Source organism: Saccostrea cucullata, unplaced genomic scaffold (genome assembly GCF_032062105.1).
Source record: "Saccostrea cucullata isolate Sc308-1 unplaced genomic scaffold, CSIRO_AGI_Scuc_v1 ctg15452, whole genome shotgun sequence".
Taxonomy (NCBI): Eukaryota; Metazoa; Mollusca; class Bivalvia; order Ostreida; family Ostreidae; genus Saccostrea; species Saccostrea cuccullata.
In genome coordinates, this window is record NW_026917890.1 from 1 (window position 1) to 13,614 (window position 13,614).

At 32.8% G+C, this 13,614-nt stretch overlaps 1 protein-coding gene across 1 annotated transcript; it reads right to left on the reverse strand.

The window, feature by feature from the left end:
* Positions 1 to 1,233: 1,233 nt before the first annotated feature.
* On the reverse strand, positions 1,234 to 13,025 carry LOC134257213 (solute carrier family 12 member 9-like). Its single transcript, XM_062740154.1, is given in 12 exon segments — positions 1,234 to 2,482; positions 3,304 to 3,496; positions 5,303 to 5,427; positions 5,880 to 5,962; positions 6,366 to 6,523; positions 7,149 to 7,260; positions 7,493 to 7,600; positions 8,941 to 9,148; positions 9,458 to 9,603; positions 9,940 to 10,074; positions 10,634 to 10,768; positions 12,749 to 13,025. Coding segments are annotated over 12 exon segments (2,832 nt in total). The 3' UTR covers positions 1,234 to 1,330.
* Between the last annotated feature and the right edge of the window lie 589 nt (positions 13,026 to 13,614).

The window sequence follows — 13,614 nt, forward strand, 5'->3', positions numbered from 1 at the left end:
ATTTATTTCATGTCATAAAATAAATTGTTAGATTTTTATTTGAGGGTTGTATGTAATACCCTTTTAGCGTGGTGCTTGTAAAACGTCTAGCCTTTTCAATTAAAATATCTTATATCTAAATGTAATAATTTTTAAATAGTGCCATATGAAAATTTTGAGTATTTAATTTCAGATTTAATAAGAAAAGAAAACTACATGTAGATATTTTTTCTCATGAGTAGTTTTATATACTTTATAAATAAAAATCTTCTCCTGACTTCCGTATATAATTACTTTATTTTTAAAAATATTCTATATTGAATTTGTGTAAATATACAGTTTCTTAAACTTTAAATCAACTATGATACATGCAATCTCCAGTTATTAAAAGATTATAAGAAATCCTTGCGTATTAAACAGTTAAAAGTCCTCTCTGCTGCAAGTAAACAAAACAATAGGGAGCCTGCAAATTCAGAATACACAAGGGGGCGGAGCTATCATGTCACTCAGAACCTTTGTCACACATGAGTGAACAAAGCAGTCCCAGAAAACAGTCCCAGGGGCAGCTGGGACTGCTTTTCATAGCAGTCCCAGAGCAGTCCTATAGCGGTCCCAGAGCAGTCCCAGAGCAGTCCCACAGCGGTCCCAGAGCAGTCCCAAAGCAGTCCCAGGGACTGCTTTCTGGGACTGCTTTGGTGTCAGGTTGGGTCTGGTCGGTACTGTACGCTATCATTGATTTGCCTTAAAAATAAGGCATTTCTTTTAGATTCCACAGTTATCTGAAAAGTCAATGCTATATCAAGACCTTTATTGATTACATTTCCAATGTATATGCTCGCAATCGTCAATATACTAAATTTCCTTAGTGAAAAAAGATAACAAAATTAACAATTGTACAGAAGATAGTCATGTACTAGTTTTAGAAATGTCAACTGTATTCATACAGCCGTTGCAACAAATTTCTACCGAAAAATTATTTATATTTTATTATTTATACATTTATAAAATATTATATACAGAATGTAATTTCAAATACGTTAGATTTTTAATTTTTTTGAAGGTTTCAATATTGAAATATTTGAGGTGAAAGTTGCAAAGCTTACGAATACATATGGCAATCACCATTAAAATATAGTAAAGTCTTGTAAATAGGAAAACCAATAAACCGAATCTTTCACCGATCAAACGATTGATAAGATAATTGACGTTCAAACATTCTATCAATTAGCAAATGTATTATTCTTTATCCTTTATACTATACTTTATACTTTAATCCGAATATTAAGCGTTATGCTTGATAAAATTGACTTTATAAAGATGTGGAAATATTTTACAAAGTAAATCTTTAATATCATAAAGTTGTTGAGGTAACGGGATGTAATCCATGAACAAAGACAGTGGGAGGGAGATTTTCTGACATTATTTTCAGGCTGGTTAGATAGGTCTCATAATTCCTGGTATCCACTGGAGGAATAGGGAGGTACAGGAAACTCACTGCTGTTGTACTGGAGTATGAAAGAATAATTTGGTTTATTGCATGAATGAATTCCTCGGGGACTGGGTTAAATTCCTCTGTCAATTTTACTGTTCCATTGCTATTCCCAGACATTTGGGGCATGTAATGTACCAGATGATCCAGGGTGACAATCTGTACTGAGGCTTTGATTCTGAGCTGGTGGAGAAAACTGTTTAGTTTTTGCTGCATTTGGAAGGCGTTGTCTTTCTGTGAATTTATACACAAGAAGACTCGGAGACTTGTTTTGGATTTCCAGTCGGGTACCATGGTTAAAATACAGGCCAGTTGTAGCATGAAAAGGCTGGCGTTGTCAAAAAAGTGAACAGTGTCAGGTCTTAAAATATTCAATGGCCAGACATCAATGAAAAGTTGCTTTTTTGATTGTACAATAGATTGCTTACTAAATTGATCAAAATGCCTACATAAGCATACATTCTTCTGCATTTTCAGTGAATCAGAAATAAGTTTGACATATTCTGAAGTAGTAATATGTTTTGAATCAACCTCATTCCTGATATTCACGAACAATTTTTCAATGTTATCTTTTTTATCTTCCAAGCGTTTGAAAAAGCTTTGCTTCCTTCCTGTACTGTTCATGCTTAGCATGTCCTTTGGTTTAGCATCATCAAAAAACCCCAAGCAGACAGTATTAGGTTTCATTCCTCCCATTCCAGACAACCTTAATAAGTGTTGTAAGCCCTCTGACACAGTATTAGCTAAGGTCACCTCCACAAATGCTTTCACTTTAAGGTGGTCAATCAGACCCATCCATTTTGGGTTTTCTTCCAGAATCGGATCCTCAGCATACGAATCTAAAGATCCTAGTTTGACATGACCAATTACAAACAGTCCACCTTTCTTGATGTCATTGATAAAGTGGATGAGTTCTGAACACTGTCTTGGATTAGACACCATGAGTAAGATCTGCAGACGCCAATACTTTACATGGTCCTTCCGTGAATCCAGCATCAGTAAATACTTTCTCACCTACAAATATTAAATGGTTGCAGTAATTTTTCATTTCGCAAATTCTAAAGGATTTATTGTATTTAAAAAAAAGTTTTGTTTTTTTCGTATACAGAACATTGATATAAAAGATTCATCCCTTAATATAATGTCTGTCCGTCCGTAACCTTTTCACATTATCGACTTCTCCTCAAGAACCAATGGACCAATTTTAACGAAACTTGGTACAAAGCATCCTTTGGTGAAGAAAAGTTTAAATTATTAAAATAAAGATCAAAGTCTCTTTACAAAGGGAGATAATCAAGAAACGACAAAAATAGAGTGGGGTCATTAAAAATCTTCTTCTCAAGAACCACTGGTTCATAAAAGCTGAAACTTATGTGAAAGCATCCTTGGGTAGTGTAAATTTAATTGTTAAAATCTTGACCCCGGGGGTAGGGCGAGCCACAATAGGGAATCCGAGTTTTACGTAGATATATTTAGGAAAAATCATTTAAGATTCTTCTTCTCAAAAACCACTGGGCCAGGAAAACTGAAACTTATGTGGAAGCATCCTGCATGTGGTAGTGTAGATTCTTAAATGTAAAAATCATAAAAAGGAAGGGGATAGGGGGCACAACAGGTATAGCAAGAGGGGAAATCTGGTAAAGAACTGCATCACTCAAGTTACTCAGGTGAGCGATGTGGCCCATGGGTCTCTTGTTATTATAAAGAAAGTATGCATAGCGATGTCACGTCTTATTTAACCCAAGTCGGGTGCATGAAAATTTACACCCGACACTGTAACCAATGAAAGATGGTGTAAAAAGCTACATAAGAAATAATGATTCTTAAAACCTTACCTGATGGAAGATAAGAGCCTGACTGATGGAGCCCCACTGTGCAGGAAGTGACCGGAAGTAAAGGATGATAATCAGTAGAAGCATCACAACAATGGCGGCTGGGGTGTACACGAAACTTACCAGAAATCACATTACTATAGAGCCAATCAGACCAAATGTACAAGTGTGCCACGAAAAGAATTTAAAGCTGGGTCTGAAAATATAAAATTCTAGGTATAAAACACATTTTAAAATTCTTCTTACAGGTGATGTTCTTAATAAAAACAATAAACTTTCTCTTAAGAAGACATTGACACCTTGTCAGAATGGATTAAAATTCAGATCCATGTTAAAGTCACGTATTAAAAGATTGAGGGGCAAAATGAAAACCATCTATCCTTCTGTGTTCAATAAACCAGAAGTGAAAAAAGAATTAGATATATTACACGATCAGTACGTACTGGTTCCTGCCGACAAAGCAGGTAACAACATTGTCTTCGTTTGTAAGGCTCATTATATAAATTGCATTCTAGAAGAACTTGGATTTAATTCTACAAGTGGTAATCCTACTTATACATATACTAAGGAAGAAAAAAATCACCTGTCAGTTTTGAATACTTTTAATATTCCACAGAGCCAAAATGAATTTGAACTACCTTATATATATTGGATTCCGAAACTTCATAAGAATCCTTACAAACAAAGATACATTGCAGGTTCCAGTAAATGTTCAACCAAGCCTCTTTCGTTACTTCTCACTAAAATACTGACAGTGATGAAGGAAAAACCAAGAGTACTGTACAACTATATATTCAAGAAGTGGTGTAAATCAGATGTGGATACTTAAAAATTCTAAAGAACTTTTGGACAATTTGAAATCACAAGACTTTACAAAAATCAACAGCATAAAAACTTACGACTTTTCAACTTTATACACAACAATTCCCCACGACAAATTAAAATCCAGGCTTTTTGATATCATTGACAGCTGCTTCTTCAATAAAAATGGAACTCGTAAATTTACTTACCTTGTCATTGGCAATTTGCAAAATTATTTTGTTAAAACACATTCTGGTTGCACACACAGGTAATCTGAAGTTGACATCAAGAAGGTGCTTGAGTTCTGATTGACAACATCTATGTTGTTTTTAGAGACCAGGTCTTCTAACAATCTAGTGGAATTCCCATGAGAACCAATTGCGCTCCGTTATTAGCAGACATATTATTGTATTTATATGAAGCAGAATTTATGCAAAATCTTTTACGTAAAAAGAAAAAAAAAACACTTGCTGTGGCCTTCAACTCGACATTTAGATATATCGACGACGTATTGTCAATTAATAATGATAATTTCCATTCCTACGTCGACACGATATATCCTGGTGAGCTTGAGATAAAAGATACCACAGAGTCCGACACTTCTGCTTCATACTTGGATATTTTACTTGAAAAAGACACTAATGGTAATCTAACAACCAAGCTATATGATAAACGTGATGACTTTAACTTTTCTATCGTCAACTTCCCTTACTTATGCAGCAATATACCTTCATCACCTGCATACGGAGTATTTATATCTCAGTTGATTCGATACACAAGAGCATGCTCTACGTATGAACAATTTCTTAAACGAGGTAAATTATTGACAAGCAAGTTGATGAAACAAGAATATCAACAGTCTCGTTTAAAGTCATCATTTCGTAAATTCTATGGTCGATACAATGACCTTGTCAGCAAATACAATTTATCATTGAATGAAATGCTGACTGACGTTTTTCATACCAATTGTTAGTCCATTATTTATACACTGAATTGACCACGGATTTTTTCCATTATTTCCTGATTATGACAACGAGCACACGGCGGGTGTGACCGGTCGGCAGGGGATGCTCACTCTTCCATGGCACCTGATCCCACCTCTGATGTTTCGGAGGTCCGTGTTTGCTCTGCTCTTATTTTGTATATTTGTTAAATGGACGTTGAGATTGAATACTGTTCGTTATTTCCATATCCTTCTTACCTAAAGTTGGGTGTTGCAGCTAGTTCCAAGGACAGACATGCCAAATTCACTGAAGCATAGGACAACAAAAAGAACACTGAAGTAATGGGAGCGATCGCATTCAGTGATCCGACAAGCAGGATCAACTAGGAAAGAAAGAGATTAGAAGTTTTATTGCATGTAATTTCTTAGCATTGTTTTTGTGACGGGTGTGATTGGTCAACAGAGGATGCTTACTTCTCCATGGCACCTGATCCCACTTCTGATTTTTCGGAGGTCCATGTCGACTCTACTCTTATTTTGTATTGTTTTATGGATTTTTATCATTTAATACTGTTCCTTATCTCCATATGTTTCATTGATAATATGAATGTGATTGATGTAAATTTTTAAGTTTTATTTGTTTTACATATATTGATTGTACAGCGCCTAAGAGTTTAATAATGGGGCGCTTTATAAATATTTAAAAATAATAATAATAATAATAATAATAATAATAATAATAATAATAATAATAATAATAATAATAATAATATATTATTGATACTTATTTTTTTCTAAAAATGAATTTTAATACAATATTAATTGTTTTACTTACTTGTATTATAAACCATGATATTAGAACTGCAACGTAAGGATTCCCTGACTTTGTGGTGATGGTTGCAGGATTCAAAACACACCCTTAAAACATGATATTTCATGTAGAGAAGCATCGGAACAGTAGATACGATTTTAAATAAAATTGTTTTTTTTTCAAGAGCAGAGCATCCGTGTTTTTATTTTGATACATTCCACGGTTTAAACATACAAACTTCGTCTTGTCCACTAAAATATGTCGAAATCTTAACCCAACCCAACAATTTTCAAAAGATTCTGAAAAAAATCTTCCCGTCTTCCAAATTATTTCATTCTACGTAAAAACTAAATCGACGGGAATAAATAATACGAATATAATAATAATAATATAATAATATAATAATATAATAATAATAATAATCGTATATTAGCATTTAACAAACAAATATTTGCTTAAGAATAAAGAAATTAACCCCACAGTAATGATTTTACAGTATCTAAAACGTACAGAAGAGATGGTCATTAGCCAGGGCCTGGAGAATTCTTGATGCTCCAATGAGGTTTCCCAGAGCAGCAGATAAGGTGACGGTAAATATTCCAATCAGAACAAACGGTTTCCAGAGGTTGATTTCTTGCAGAAAAACATAGTTGTTCAGCAAAAGACATCTGTAATAAAACAAGGGAATTATTGACCACTTTTGTGTCACTTTTAGAGAAAAATGGATTTTGGTATTAAACAAAACGAATGAGAAAAGTAATACATATACTTTAATAACTGTTAATAAAATGTTGTATTAGCATGTTTATGAACCATTATTGAAGTTATGTCATTTTTTTAATCCTCGTTATTAAAGAATTTAATTTTTTTCCCCATATTTTTAGAATACATGTACATGAATATACAACATATAAATCATCGTCAAATTACAAAAAAGAGTAAATGTATAGCATTAAATTTGATGAATCAGAAAAAAAACATGTAGACTTTTTTTAATTTCGCACATTTTTGGTAACCCATGGCAACATATTATGTTGAAATAAATAAATTGAAATAAACAGGAAGAAGATACTGACTTATTTCAAAATTGTCGATTTGGGCAGTAACTTTCTATTGTTTTTTTTTTTTTTTTTGACAAATGAAAAAAATTTACAATATAGCACAAAAACCCCAGAAATGAAATTCAAAATGAGATTTGTATTTCTAGTTGCGAATCATGTTTTATTTAAATTGTAAAATGACTCTGAAATTTGATGCGGTGTTGTATACAAGAATAATAATTGTAATGCTTACCTATCACACGACCCTCCAACCAGAATTATTTCGATGACGAATGTTGTAAATGTCAACATCAGAGCACCAAGTGTACCCTGAGGTATTGCCTTACTAGGGTTTTTTAATTCTCCTTTGAAGAAAACAGATTTTTTTCAACTCATATTGATAATTGTAGCATGTTAAAATAACTTGTATCCCTTGAAAAAAAATTATAATGCTTCGATTATACTCATAAATTAAATAATATATCAAATTATCAAATAAAAAAAATATTATGTTCTCCATAAAACAAAGTGATGACAATTTATAACAAGGTCAAATACTCGTTGGCATTTGAGCTCTTTTTTGTAGTGATAACAGACCTGACATATTTGCTCCGGTGAGAATTCCAGTCACGCAGCAAAACAGAATAGAGAATACAGAGGTGAAGGTCATCATGTTCATAGAACTGTAATCCCGCTCATAATGTGCTGCAGAATAAAAAAAATGCAAAACAAAATTTTTTACGGAGCTAATAGTGTACAAATAATTTTTAACAATGCCTGTCTCATATCCTGCATATCATCCAACCTCTGTGCACGTTAAACAATTTAATTACAGAAATATGGCAAAAATCGCGTTAAATTTTTACCCGCACTGCAATATCGGAAACATTATTTTTCTTTATGCATGTCATCCTGTAAACTGGTCCTTCCGAAAATATTACATGCCGCTTAAATACAAATGAGAACTTCTTTTACTGTGTTTTCCCGAATTTTTTTTTAACAGATTGGGTCTCTGCAGGTGTTATTCTGGGGTCTACGCTGAATTTTATCACTGCTCCCTGCTCTTCATATTCAGGAAACGTCCGTTTTTGAACGATTTCGATCCTGTCTTCATATGTTCTAACAAATGTTGTTAAAACAAATTCTGGTTAAAACACGCAAATTCTAAAGTTGACATCAAGAAGATGCTTGAGTTTCTGATTGACAATATCTATGTGGTTTTTGGAGACAATGTCTCCCAACAATCTTTCGGAATTCCCATATTGCCCTCTGATATTAGCAGACCTATTTTTGTATTCATATGAAGAAAAACATTTGTTGTGGCCTTCAGCTTGACTTTCAGATATATTTACGACGTATTGTCAACAATGGTAATTTCCATTCCTACGTCGAACGATATCTCAGGAGAGCTTGAGATAAAAGATGCCACTGAGTTTGACACACCTATTTCCAACTTATATTTTACTTGAAAAATACGTTAATAATAATCTAATAGCCAAGTTTTATGATAAACCTGACGACTTTAACATTTGTATCGTCCACTTCCCTTACTTATGCAGCAATATACCTTCATCACCTGCATATATAGTGTATATATCTAAGTTGATTGCTACACAGGAGCATGCTCTACGTATGAACAATTTCAGCGGGTAATTTTTTTAAAAAATGTTTTTGATAAATCAAATTCAACTTATTTAAAAGAATTTAGTATTATGTCGATACAATCAATTGTCAAATGCTGACTGTCTGTTTTCATACGAATTGTTTTTATTTATACATTGAAATGACGACGGATTTTTTCCGTTATTTAGCGATCATGAAAAATAGCACACTATGTGATCCAAGGTATTCTCACTCTCCATGACACCTGATCCCACCTCTGATGTTTCATAAGTGTTTGCACTGCTCCTATTATTGTTAAATGGACTTAAATATTGAATGCAGTTTCTTATCTCCATATCTTGTCATTTAAATTTCAGTATAAGTGAGTGCATTTCAGATAAAATATTAAAACAGGTATGTGTGGAAAAAAATGATATACTTACAAAATAGGTTCTGACGAAAAGTGGTGGCTCTTAGCCCAGTGTAGTTTGCTGAGTCTTGTACAAAGCCGCTGGCATTAACTACGTGACAGTGCTGAGAACTATTTATTTTCCCATGATTGTGCTCTGCCTGCTGTGCATATTCTATCGGTTTTGTTGAGCTTTTGGCAAACACACTCACAAATACAGAAAGGAGGCAAATTACAACAACCTATAAAGATAAATTGAACTATGTAACAGAATATAACATAAATGGCGACCTGATTCACTAATAATGGCGACCTTTATTTATTATCATTCCCAGTTTATAATTGTGCTTTACATTGAGCTATCTGACACCCTCCATGTATTTTCTTTAATTTTGAATTTACCATTTTTAAGTACTTTACTTAACTGTGCAATGCGATATCTTTTTATCGTAAATCAACAAAATCCAGGTGTTTGTCAAATTGGAATTTTTGTTTATATAAAATTCAAATATATACCTGGTACTCTGGTCTTGAATGGTCACATTACTTACCAAAAATATAAACAGCGATGTTTTGGCGAACATGTCAGCTCCGACTATACAGATACCCAGACACACCAGGAGAACTACTGAACAGTACAGATACTTGTACCAGAAGTCATGGTCACCTTGTAAAAATGGATGGTCTATCGATGTTCCTGTTAATTATAATGAAAATATTTTTTCTTTGTCTCTTATATAAACAAAATACATTTTTTAAAAGGTACATATATAGCCTATTCCAACAGAAGACCTTAATGTTTCTTTTTGGTATCTTTTTTCTTTAATATTAATTGCTAATTCAAACTTTTAAAAAATACGTCACTACTGTTCTTCAACCTTTCACATCTGAACTAGATTTAAAATTGGAAATTTCCTTTTAGATTAAATTTTTCAACATACATTCGTGAAAATTTTCATTCATGCATCTACTTTAAGGAAGTCTATTAATATGTTATTGATCAGTGATTGTCATCTGATCGATCAATACTTACCGCCTGGTCCAAAATTCTCGATCATGGCTTCCACTAGACCAAACACAGACAGACTCACAGATAAAAGATTGGCCACAAAGAATATAAAACCAAGGCTTCCCCCAAACTCAGGTCCCAAAGCACGGCTTATCATATCTTTATTTAGGTAAGGAATTGCAATTATGGACTATTTTGAAGGTCTCATCACATGTACATGTAATCACTCTCGGTGACAACCCCACTCAAACTGGATAGTTTGTTACGTCTCCAGAGCTGAGATGTAATCTTATTGTTCTTGTTTAAAGGTGAAGATTACAAACAATGATTGCTCATCAACAAATCTATGGACAAGACACATCTAAAAAAAGGGAATAAAATTTTAAATTAGATCATACTCAGAGCTTGTTCTTAAGTTGAACTTGGGAGAGGTAAACACTGGCTGCAGGTGATAGCAAAATATAACTACAGAAATAAGTTGTTATCATTAAAGCTGTAGCCATCTAGTTTATCATATAATTTAGTAACTAGTTGAATGTTATCGTAAAAATATAAAACAGATATGACAAACACTGTAACGTTTTTTTTTATTCGAGTTCAAAATAGTGTGTCCTTTCCACATGGAATGAAATCTTGTTTTTTTTCTCAACTTAATATGCTCATGTGCATTTTTTAATGAATGTTCAGACAAGTGAAATTGAATAAATTTTAAGGATACAGTAGGCTCCTCCCCCTTCAACTGCTCCATTGGTTGATATAGCACTGATTGACAGCACCGTCATCACCAAAATAAAATAAGCTAAAACAAGCTGTAACACCGATTCTAGGATGCCTGCCTGACCAACCACAAAACCTGAAACAGAATAATCATATTACTAATACATGCAAAGAAGGTGAAAGATGACTAATAATAAAAGTTGAAATATTACTAGTAATAAAAGTTGAAATATTACTAACAATAAACGATGAAAAGGTACACAATTTAATTAAAAAAACAAAACAAGCAATACAAATATATGAAAAGAAATGTAAAGCAAGGGCAACGGCAATTCAAGAGGATCAGGTGTAAGACAAAGAGAAGTCAAAGCTTCTCATATTTATCGATTGACCGCCCAAGCAGAAGGCAGTGACATAATTTCAAACTGTGACGTAGTAACAACACGCCAAGTGTAAGTATGGGAAAACTTTCCGCAACGTTCGTAAAATTCGTACATGAGAGATACTTTTATGACTAGACAAGAGTTTTAAAACGATGGTCGACATCGATTTGCTGCCGATTTCTGGAACATATCTCCTTGAATTTTTTTTCTTAATATTTGCATAAAATAACCAATAAGCGACACGAAATATACATAAAAGAATAAAAGTCTCTGTATTTGTTACGCATTGAATATATTTCAACCTTTCAAAGCTTGTTCATTTTTAAGAATATGATTATTTTAATCTAAAAACTTTATCTCTAACTTAATAACAATTTAATTCTGGGCCTGTTTACATTATAGTTATCGGCGGCGATTTTTAGAAACAATATCATGTTCGATCAAATAAAACTAAGTTATTCTGACTATAATTTTCATAACAAATATTTTGGTATACAGTACATACCGGTACACTATATAACACAGAACTTTTTAGATTGCCAAAAAATTCAAATTTTTCAAATTAGGTATATTCAAGAAAGTGGTAAATATAATATTTTTTTTAATCTTAAATGAGATAATTCAATTAACGCTACAACCAATGCAGAAATGTAATTCTCAGGTTGCGCATTTTACTGCAATATTTGCAACCATTTGTTCCCTTGTTAACGAACGCAGAAGGTATTATAATAATTAAATATATTCTATTATCAATACTTTAAGGTTTCGTCAAAGGCCAACATGTTAAAAAAATTATTTTTATAATAGCTCCAAAACTATGTGTGGTATAAAGTCAGAAAGGTTTACAGTTTATAAATATATCATTGATTAATGGATAGAAAGTATCACTTGATAACAAATATTTTAAAAGAGATATTTTTTGATAAATGCACCTGTTTAATTCTGTCATTTTTGTGAAAACCATCATTGTAGAAATAATATATGTTTATCATTGAAGGGCAAGTTGGACGTGAATGGTCTCTGAAAGGCTGTTATTGAAAGCCTACATGTATAAAGTCAAGACCTCTATAGAATCTGCCATTTGCAATGTACTTTCACTTTCAAGTCTTAATATTTGAACAAAATAAACAGGGAAAAAAACTTTCCAAAGGCATTCCAAGTCCAACTTGCTCTTCATTGAAAAACATATTTTATTTCTGCAATGATGGCTTTCACTAAAAGCACAGAATTAATTAGGTGTATTTTTTGGAAGATATATGCATTTTTGATAAGAATTTTTCTCAATTAATATTATCCCAAGTTTTTTTCATCAAGTGATACATAATTATAAACTGAAAAAGTTTTAACTTGATACCTCACATAGTTTTGGGGCTATTGTAAAAATAATTTTTTGGACATGTTGACCTTTGACGAAACCTTAAAACAATCAAAGAAAATTTGTAAGGATGGCCCAAAATTTTTCCTCAACACTTCACTCAAATCTTACTCTTCTTTTCTCAACATTATTATTTGATCAAAGTGCACATTACAGTCAAGTCCTAATGAAAGGAATACCGTTCTCAAGTAATGAGGTTCCAAGAGTACTTAAAAACACCTAGTCATAACAGGTACATATAAACACAAATTTTATTCCCTTTGAATTTTATCTTTAAAATGATATAATTTCTACTTGCATTACTTAGGCTCGACGGTATTTTGTTCTTACTGTATTTTGAAAAAAAATAATATCCTACCTATTCTGATAAAGAGTAATACACTGAACATGTTCAGAGCCACTGGTGCCACAACCCCCTCCAGGGTCCCCAAGGTTCGTACTCGGGACTCCTCTTCTGTTTCCCCTCCCAACGAATTATCGGAATCACTACCCCGGCGGCAAAGGAAACAATTCAAAATTCCCACCAAAAAGCCGCGCACTGAATTGCCATCTCCAGATGAAATCCCATCAAAACTTTTATATCCATCTTTTTTCCTGCTATTTTCACTTAAAACCCCGTAATGTTCCGCCGACATACTTTTATATTTTTGTTCTTTTACCCACGGAATTATAAATTTTAGAGAGTGAATACGTCTGCAATTAAAGCAAACGCCAGCGTAACAGTTTTGTGGCTCTTCCTTAGAGTTATATAGCTGGGGATCAAATATAACTTCTCTGTAGCCATGAATTCTCAATACGGTTTGCACTACACGTGTACAGTTTTTCTGTATAAGATTTTTTACATTAAGCTTTAGATGTAGGAGTATGAATAAACTTAATATTTTGTACCAAAAGTAAAACTTAAAAACGACATCCTTTTCACAGCTCTATATAAGTATTTTATGTGGCAAGACCTTTCATTTGATACTAATTACATTGACCTTTTGACCTTGACCTTGGAGATTTTTGTACTCATTAAAAAACTTTAACATTAGCTTACTTTCAAATTTCACAATCCAGTGAGAATACCCTCTTTTGGTAGAATTAATTAAATTTCATTTAAGAAATGCTTAATCTTTGCTATGTTGCCATACGGGGGGATCAGTGTTTTACAAAAACATCTTGTTTTTTCTGAAATGAATTTTAATACAATAGTAATTGTTTTACTTACTTGTATTATAAACC